Genomic DNA, 10047 nt, shown 5'->3' on the forward strand with positions numbered 1-10047 from the left:
ATTTTAAAGGTTCAAGGAGGAATTAAAAAAATTATAAAGTTGACATTTCTGAGAAACTTTTTACTTTTAAAAAATTAGGTTCTGGGTATCCAGTTAGGAAAAATTTTTAAAGGGTTTCTGTGGTTTAGGGAAGACTATACAGGTATCTCTTGGGTTTTTTGTACTCAACTTAGTATCCAAACCTGGGAGGCACACACCATAAGCTACCTTTACTTGCTGCAAAAGGAAAAACAGCAATGCCAAATGCCAAATAAGGAAAGTAGCATTTATATACAGCTGTTATAGAGGAAATTTTCTCCAGGGAACTATTATGCTACTGCATAAATCTTAACTATTTATATTTTTACACAACTATAAATTGTTATCTGTTCATCCTGGTAATAGTTTAGCAAGAATAAACATTCTATAACATAAACAAATCACCCTGCCCTTCACAACAGTACAATTCTATAGTTCTAGCTTATCTGCCATACACCATTACTACTGCTTTTAGTTATGGAAAGATTTACATTTTCTCACATTACCTCAGTTATGCAAGTTGAACACATTTTGCTTTTGGGGGAGGGCAACTGGATTTTCAATTGCCAATTTCTATTTGAATTAACCAATAGAACAAAAAAGTGGCAGGAATGGCAGAAGAAATGAGGATGGGGGAATGGTAGTTTTCTGGAACCTATATTCACTTTTATCACACATAGACAGTATCCACAGAGCTGGCAGGAAAACCTTGAAGAGAAAGAAAAGGCAGATAAAATGTAGTGAAGAAGTGCAGGAGCCAACCATCATCACCCTACTCTAGAAGTGCAGAAATGTAATGGCTTTAAGAATTTACTTTGAATGTTTGGGGACAAGAAGTGCTTGAAATATATACATAATTTATTCTACTGCAAACTTGCCCCCAGAGTCCAAATGCTGGTAATTTTGTATTCATTTTCCTTGAACATTAGAGAAACCTTTTAAACCTCATGAGAAGACAATAAGATGTGGGAAGCGGGAGAAGTGTGCCTATATACTTGCTATGACTCCTTAAGATTGCTTTTAAATTGCTATAGAACTTTTTTGCATTATTAATAAAGATTAAAGGAAATAAATGCTTTTAAATTAGACAAGAACTTTTTCTTTACTTGAAGATACTTTTAGTGTCCTGACAGCTCTGAATTTGACCATTAATTACATCACATTGAAGGATTTTTAAAAAAATGATACTTAAGTACTTACTATATGCCAAGCGCTGGGATTCGAAACAATCCAGTTGGACACAGTCCCTTTCCCACATGTGACAGTGAAATCTGGCAAAGTCAAAATTTCATATTGTTTCCTCTTATTTTGGTGCCTTATTCTTTTAAATACAGTTTTTGATTCCAGCTGCACTATTTCTCTTTAGATGCTAGGCTTAAATTAAAATGGTTAAGATGAAAAACAGCAGGCCTGGGAGTCAGAACCTGGGTTCTAATTTCAGCTCTGCCACTTGTCTGCTGTGACCTTGGATAAGTCAATTTCTCTGTGCTTCCCTTACCTAATCTTTACAAGGGAGACTGCGACAGTGCTATGTCCAACCTGATCATCTTATGTCTAACCCAGTACCTGGTGCATAGTAAGTGCCTAACAAAGGCTACAAGAAAAAAAAAAAAGAAAAAATGTTGAGACATCAACATCTTGTCTCAAATCTGTCATTGTATATATTGATACTCTGCTTCAAAGGGTATATTTTTTAAAGGGCCTCAAAATTAATATTACTTAATTGAACACTTTGATTAAAAAAAAAAAAACAAACAAGATGAATTTGGTATCTGAAAATCCAGTTTTTAACCCTGGAGTGGGGTTTGAGTTCACCACAGACTCAGGGCTCCAGATAGGCCTGGCATCTCAATGGGAGGTAAGCAAAAATGAGCCCATCTGATCCTTGAGACAGATTCTGGTTTATCTCCTAACATAATGGAGTTCAATACCCAACTCATCCAGACTTTTAACTTTCTAAATTCCTCTGCACTTTCCACCTCCCCTATCTCCCCACAGAAAAAAATCCAGGAAGCATGTGGTAATGTACTAGGTTACTACATTTTATCACTTTATCAAGATTAGTTAAAAAAAGCGTAAGAATGATCTGAAGCCACATTTACTCTCTAGTTCAGACATGTCTTTAACTGCTTTAATCACTGGCCAGTCCACTATACCTAGCTAGCAATGCAACTTTTCCACACAAAAATTTGGGGAGTGACAAAGCTTGTTCTTTAGCTGAAAAAGAGCTTCTGCTACAGAAAGATAAGACAACTATGAAGCCTCAATGACAATGTAAAATTTCATACACAGATAAACTTCAAAAAAACCCCAAACTTGCTATTTTGAAATACTTCTGTATATCTTTGTATTACACAATATTACAAACTTTGGATAAATTATGAGACTATTTAAGTGGTCACCTGATTCGTAATTGTGCAGAAATCCCAGGTGCTATAAAATAAAAAGTGGGTTGGAAACCATGGACAACAGTTTTTTGAAGAGTCAGTTTATTGACATCAATTTATATACAGCAGGCATTTTTTCTTTAGCAAATACATAGCAAAACCATTTCCAAACTGCCACATCATAGGCCCAACACATCTTCACTTTGAAAAGAAAGCTTTGAAAGACAGGCCAAGTCCTAGGAAAAAAGAGAGAATGCAAGTTGCATAAAGTTCCTCACATTTCCTTAAAAATCCACCTCTGCATTACAGTACAGATTTCTTATACTGGCCAACATACTCTATTATCTCAATTCATATCCCGCAGAAGGCTCAGTTTAATTTCACACAAACCCTGAGCTTGAAACCAGTCTCTAGTTCTGGATTTCACTATTAAGTTTATCCTTTAACAATTCTATTTAAACACAATACAGCTGTAAGCTTAGCAGGAACCCTGCTGCATGTATCAGGCACTTCTGACAAGTCCATCCACCCTGCTGTTCTCAAACAGCAACCGAAGTATGAGGGGGAAGAATGGAATAGCAGGAAGCAGGAAGAGACCTGGCTGGGAAAGCCAGCAAAACTGTCCTTCCATGTCATTTGATGGGGCTCATACAATTAGGCCAAATTTTACTGCAGCAATGTGGAAAGTCCGGCCTGAATGTAGGCGTTAGGATGGTAGTTAGAGCATCTGCTCCTGCCATTCCTGCTTCGTTTTCTTTCATTTTCGGCAAATCAAAATACATAAACTCCACAGACGCAATTTCACACCTTACAGGAGTGTTCGTTCATAAACTATTAAAAGCATATGATTGGGGCTTAGGGTTCTCATTTGGACTCAGTTACTGACAAGCTCTGTGACTTGGGGGTGAAGGTGGATTGACTGTGTAATGACTAGGATGGCATCAACAGCAGCAAATTCTCTTTTTTATGGTGCCTACATCTGTTCTCTACTTCTTGCTGGGTTCTTTGAGGGACATGTCTCTACAGAAAGCCAGCTAAAAACAGTAATAATGGCAGGAACGTATGCTGCAACCACAAACCTAACCTCCACAGCCAAGGCCTCTTAACCAAGGCATGGAAGGGAGCACACCTCCTACACTCTGTACTGCTGGGGGAATCCAGGGAGATGGCAACTCCAGGAGGATTTACAAATACAGATTTGCTGCGAACAACAGACTATGTAAACTATTTTCCTGACACTTGGAGGCAAAGAGGAGGAGCACTCCAAATAAGGATGGTCTGATCTCCTGGCTCCCAAAGGGACAAAGGAAGGGGCTCATTCTGGAGTTTGGGCTCACAGCACTTTCAACCCACTCCTGAGAAGAAAGATAATGGTGCTTTTTCTTCACATCAACTATTTCATTTTATTCTCACATCATCACTGTGAGGTAGGGAGAGAAAGGTACTATCTCTGCAGTTTATAGATGAGGAACAGAGAGGCTACATGACTTGCTTTAAGCCTCACAGCAAGTGGCAGAGCTGGGAACCCAAAGGTCCCTCCCTGATCCTGGTCCTAAGCTCTTTCGCTTACACCACATTGCTTTGCTACTATTGAGAGATGGTAGGTGAGGACAGGGGAGAATGTGGGAATTGGTCCACATTTTCTCTGAGCATGTATTTTCCGAACAACAGAGGATGAATAAGACTGTACGCTTGCTGTGGGCAAATTATCTACCAACTCTGTTGTAATGCGCTCTCCCAAGCACTGAGTACAGTGCACTGCACACGGTAAATATTCAATAAATACAACTGATTGATAGGAGGCTAGATACACATTGCCTACTGGTCCTGAACTGCCCTTGCTTTCTCCTAAAAAATAATCTGCATGACATCCTGAAATGCTGTGTCAAAGGGATATGTAACAAAGAATTCTTAATTCATTTCAGCTACCTAAACACTGAGTAAAAGTCTAGAATTGAAGATGCTTTAAATGTTCAGGTAGTAAATGACATTAAAAATGCAAATAACTTAAAGCACTATTTATTTTCAATAATTTAACCAAGTACTTACTCGTTACTCCTTTTTCACTTTTACTATTTTTACATTGGCACCAGATGCTTTTTGGGCATTTGCTTTAAATTCATTCTTCAATGCGTCTCTTACTGCCTTGGCACAGATTTGAGAATAACGGATGTAGCTTAAAAAAACAGAATATAAAGAAGTGAAATCAAGTCATTTACTTTTGTGGACAAAACACAGGGCTCTCCACTTTAGATTATAATGCGGCATCTTCTGAGGGAAACCGACATAGGTGACGAGTATAATTCTGCAATCTCTGTCTCTAGAATTATCTGCCTACCCCACCAAATCATTCGAATAATGTAAGTGACATTTTGGTACAGTGCTCTGCACACAGTAAGCGCTCAATAAATACAATTGAATGAATGAATGAAATGAGTAGACTGTGAGCCCACTGTTGGGTAGGGACCGTCTCTATACGTTGCCAACTTGTACTTCCCAAGCGCTTAGTACAGGGCTCTGCACACAGTAAGCGCTCAATAAATATGACTGATTAATAATAATAATGATGGCATTTGTTAGGCGCTTGCTGTGTGCCAAGCACTGTTCTAAGCGCTTGGGGGATACAAGATGATCAGGTTGTCCCACGTGAGGCTCGCAGTCTTACAAGTACAGCACACAAGCAGCATGGCTCAGTGGAAAGAACACGGGCTTTGGAGTCAGGGGTCATGGGTTCGAATCCCAGCTCCGCCAATTGTCAGCTGTGGGACTTTGGGCAAGTCACTTCACTTCTCTGTGCCCCAGTTCCCTCACCTGTAAAATGGGCATTGAGACTGTGAGCCCCCCGCGGGACAACCTGATCTCCTTGTAACCTCCCCAGTGTTTAGAACAGTGCTCAGCACACAGTAAGCGCTTAATAAATGCCATTATTATTATAAGCAAATGGGGTTGGACACAGCCCTTGTCCCACGTGGGGCTCAACATCATAATCCCCATTTTACAGATGAGGAAACGGAGGCTCAGGGAAACGATTTAGCCAAGGTCACAGTGGTTGGGTAGGGACCGTCTCTATATGTTGCCAACTTGTACTTCCCAAGCTCCAGGAGGCCTTCCCAGACTGAGCCCCTTCCTTCCTCTGCCCCTCGTCCCCCTCTCCATCCCCCTCATCTTCCCTCCTTCCCTTCCCCACAGCACCTGTATATGTGTATGTACATATTTATTACTCTATTTATTTTACTTGTACATACCTATTCTATTTATTTTATTTTGTTAGTATATTTGGTTTTGTTCTCTGTCTCCCCCATTTAGAATGTGAGCCCACTAGGGACTGTCTCTATATGTTGCCAACTTGTACTTCCCAAGCGCTTAGTACAGTGCTCTGCACACAGTAAGCGCTCAATAAATACGATTGATTGACTGCACACAGTAAGCGCTCAATAAATATGACTGAATGAATGATTGGAACCCATGCCCTCCCTCTGCCCATGCGCCAAGCTAGCTCTCTTCCTCCCTTCAAGGCCCTACTGAGAGCTCACCTCCTCCAGGAGGCCTTCTCAGACTGAGCCCCTTCCTTCCTCTCCCCCTCGTTCCCCTCTCCATCCCCCATCTTACCTCCTTCCCTTCCCTACAGCACCTGGATATATGTTTGTACATATTTATTACTCTATTTATTTTACTTGTACATATCTATTCTATTTTATTGTGTTAGTATGTTTGGTTTTTTTTTATAATGGCATTTATTATATTACTATGTGCTCTGCACATAGCGCTCAATAAATTCGATTGATGATGATGATTTATTAAGCGCTTACTATGTGTAAAGTATATATGTATATATGTTTGTACATATTTATTACTCTATTTTACTTGTACATTTCTATTCTATTTATTTTATTTTGTTAGTATGTTTGGTTTTGTTGTCTGTCATCCCCCTTTAGACTGTGAGCCCGCTGTTGGGTAGGGACTGTCCCTATGTGTTGCCAACTTGTACTTCCCAAGCGCTTAGTACAGTGCTCTGCACACAGTAAGCGCTCAATAAATACGATTGATGATGATGATGATGATGTACTAAGCGCTTGGGAAGTACAAGCTGGCAACACATAGAGACAGTCCCTACCCAACAGTGGGCTCACAGTCTAAAAGGGGAAGACAGAGAACAAAACCAAACATACTAACAAGATAAATAGAATAGATATGTGTAAGTAAAATAAATAAATAGAGTAATAAATAGGTACAGACATATGTACATATATACACGTGCTGTGGGGAAGGGAAGGAGGTAAGATGGGGGATGGAGAGGGGGACGAGGGGGAGAGGAAGGAAGGGGCTCAATCTGGGAAGGCCTCCTGGAGGAGGTGAGCTCTCAGTAGGGCCTTGAAGGGAGGAAGAGAGCGAGCTTGGCGGATGGGCAGAGGGAGGGCATGGGTTCCAATCATTCATTCATTCAATCATTTATTGAGCGCTTACTGTGTGCAGTCAATCAATCAATCGTATTTATTGAGCGCTTACTGTGTGCAGAGCACTGTACTAAGCGCTTGGGAAGCACAAGTTGGCACCATATAGAGGCAGTCCCTAGTGGGCTCACATTCTAAATGGGGGAGACAGAGAACAAAACCAAATATACTAATAAAATAAATAGAATAGATATGTTAGTTGTTAGTATATTTGGTTTTGTTCTCTGTCTCCCCCATTTAGAATGTGAGCCCACTAGGGACTGCCTCTATATGGTGCCAACTTGTGCTTCCCAAGCGCTTAGTACAGTGCTCTGCACACAGTAAGCGCTCAATAAATACGATTGATTGATTGATTGCACACAGTAAGCGCTCAATAAATACGACTGACTGAATGAATGAATGATTGGAACCCATGACCTTCTGGGCCTCAGGCTCTAGCCAAGGTCAGCGGGCTGCTCGGGGGCTGAGGCAACAAACCGAGGGGAAGGTCTTAGCTCCGCCATGGCCCCCCTCCCTTCCTCCATTCCTCCCTACCTGATGCCGGCCTGCCTCCAGTAGGCCACCATGGCGACAGCGAGGTCGTCGCCTCAGGCTTCGGTCCGCAGTGAGGGCCGCCAGGGGCGGGGCCTGCCCGACGCCTGCCAATCACGTCCTCCCGCCCCCCCCGCCGCGACCAATCCCCGCCAAGCACCGCCACGTTTCCCCGCCCACCCCACTAACTGACACCCCCGGCGCCCAATAGCAGGGCTCGTCTTGGGGGGGCGGGCCGGGGCCTAGCCGGCGCCATCGCGAGATTCGGCGGCCATGATGCTAATAATAATGACGATGGCATTTATTAAGCGCTTACTATGTGCAAAGCACTGTTCTAAGCGCTGGGGAGGTTACACGGTGATCAGGTCGTCCCACAGGGGGCTCACCGTCTCAATCCCCGTTTTACAGATGAGGAAACTGAGGCCCAGAGAAGTGTCTCTATATGTTGCCAACTTGTACTTCCCAAGCGCTTAGTACAGTGCTCTGCACGCAGTAAGCGCTCAACAAATACGATTGACTGACTGAAGTGACTTGCCCAAAGTCACACAGCTGACAATGGGTGGAGGTGGGATTTGAACCCATGACCTCTGACTCCAAAGCCCAGGCTCTTTCCACTGAGCCACGCAATCAATCGTATTTGTTGAGCGCTTACTGCGTGCAGAGCACTGTACTAAGCGCTTGGGAAGTACAAGTTGGCAACATATAGAGACAGGCCCTACCCAACAGTGGGCTCACAGTCTAGAAAATGATGATGATGAAAGCACTGTTCTAATAATAATAATAATCAATCAATCAATCGTATTTATTGAGCACCTACTGTGTGCAGAGCACTGTACTAAGCGCTTGGGAAGTACAAGCTGGCAACATATAGAGACAGGCCCTACCCAACAGCGGGCTCACAGTCTAGAAAATGATGATGATGAAAGCACTGTTCTAATAATAATAATAATCAATCAATGAATCAATCGTATTTATTGAGCGCTTACTGTGTGCAGAGCACTGTACTGAGCGCTTGGGAAGTACAAGTTGGCAACATATAGAGACAGTTGCTACCCATCAGTGGGCTCACAGTCTAGAAAATGATGATGATGAAAGCACTGTTCTAATAATAATAATAATGACATTTATTAAGTACTTACGATGTGCAAAGCACTGTTCTAAGCCCCAGGGAGGATACAAGGTGACCAGGTTGCCCCACAGGGGGCTCACAGTCTTAATCCCCATTTTATAGATGAGGTCACTGAGGCCCAGAGAAGTTGCGACTTGCCCAAAGTCACACAGCTGGCAATTGGCGGAGCCGGGATTTGAACCCATGACCTCTGACTCCAAAGCCCGGGCTCTTTCCACCGAGTCATGCTGCTTCTAAGCAGTGGGAAGGTCACAAGGTGATCAGGTTGTCCCACGGGGGGGCCACAGTCTTAATCTCCATTTTACAGATGAGGTCACTGAGGCCCAGAGAAGTGAAGTGACTTGCCCAAAGTCACACAGCTGACAATTGGCGGAGTCGGGATTTGAACCCATGACCTCTGACTCCAAAACCCGGGGCTCTTTCCACTGGGCCACGCTGCTTCTCCGGTGGTGCGGCCGCGGTCTAGACCTGGAGACGGACTGGGCCAAGCACCGGCCTTTGCTTCAAACCACAAACTTGCCTTTGACAGTCGGGAAGACTTATCAGCTTGCCATTAAAAAGTACCTCTCCCCCCACACAAATACAAACCCTCCTTAAGAGCTGCCCCCTCCATGGTCATTTGTTAATGTTTAATAAGTTACCTACTATTTGGTTGGGGTAAGATACTATGCCCTTCAATATTAACCTTGAGTGGAAGGGGCAGGAAAAGGTGCACTACTGTAGTTTCTTCCCCCTCCTCCCCCCCGACCATTCAAAGCAAACACTACTCAAACATCAGTGATTAATAATATCACTACAACCATTCAAAGCAAACACTACTCAAACATCAGTGATTAATAATATCACTACAAGGACTTGGGCTTCAGTTGTTTTTGTAGCGGCAGTGGTGATTCGTACTGAGCCCTCCTTTCTCTCTTGCTAAGTCATCCTGGGCTCAGCACATAATGATGATAGTATTTAAGCACTTAACTATGTGAGAGGCACTAATAATTCTGGTATTTGTTAAACTCTTACTATAATAATAATAATGGCATTTATTAAGCGCTTACTATGTGCAGAGCACTGTTCTAAGCGCTGGGAGGTTACAAGGTGATCAGGTTGTCCCACAGGGGGCTCACAGTCTTAATCCCCATTTTACAGATGAGGGAACTGAGGCACAGAGAAGTGAAGCGACTTAACCAAACTCACACAGCTGACAATTGGCAGAGTCAGGATTGAAACTGACTCCAAAGTCCGTGCTCTTTCCACTGAGCCATGCTGCTTACTATGTGCTAAGCACTAGGGTGGTTACAAGCAAATCGGGTTGGACACAATGCCTGGCCTATGCGGGGCTCAGAGTCAAAATCCCCTTTTTAGACAGTCTTTTAGACTGTGAGCCCACTGTTGGGTAGGGACTGTCTCTATATGTTGCCAATTTGTACTTCCTAAGCGCTTAGTACAGTGCTCTGAACACAGTAAGCGCTCAATAAATACGATTGATTGATTTTACAGATGAGGTACCCGAGGCACAGAGAAGTGAAATGATTTGCCC

At 42.9% G+C, this 10047-nt stretch overlaps 1 protein-coding gene across 1 annotated transcript; it reads right to left on the reverse strand.

Annotated features, from left to right (window-relative positions):
- Positions 1-2489: 2489 nt before the first annotated feature.
- ATP5F1E (ATP synthase F1 subunit epsilon) lies at positions 2490-7486 on the reverse strand. The gene is made up of 3 exons (XM_038750297.1): positions 7391-7486; positions 4455-4581; positions 2490-2641 (listed from the first exon to the last, which is right to left on the reverse strand). The coding sequence occupies exons 1-2, from the start codon at positions 7420-7422 to the stop codon at positions 4458-4460; spliced, it is 156 nt and encodes a 51-aa protein (XP_038606225.1). The 5' UTR covers positions 7423-7486; the 3' UTR covers positions 2490-2641; positions 4455-4457.
- Positions 7487-10047: the final 2561 nt, after the last annotated feature.

Source organism: Tachyglossus aculeatus, chromosome 8 (genome assembly GCF_015852505.1).
Source record: "Tachyglossus aculeatus isolate mTacAcu1 chromosome 8, mTacAcu1.pri, whole genome shotgun sequence".
NCBI lineage: Eukaryota > Metazoa > Chordata > Mammalia > Monotremata > Tachyglossidae > Tachyglossus > Tachyglossus aculeatus.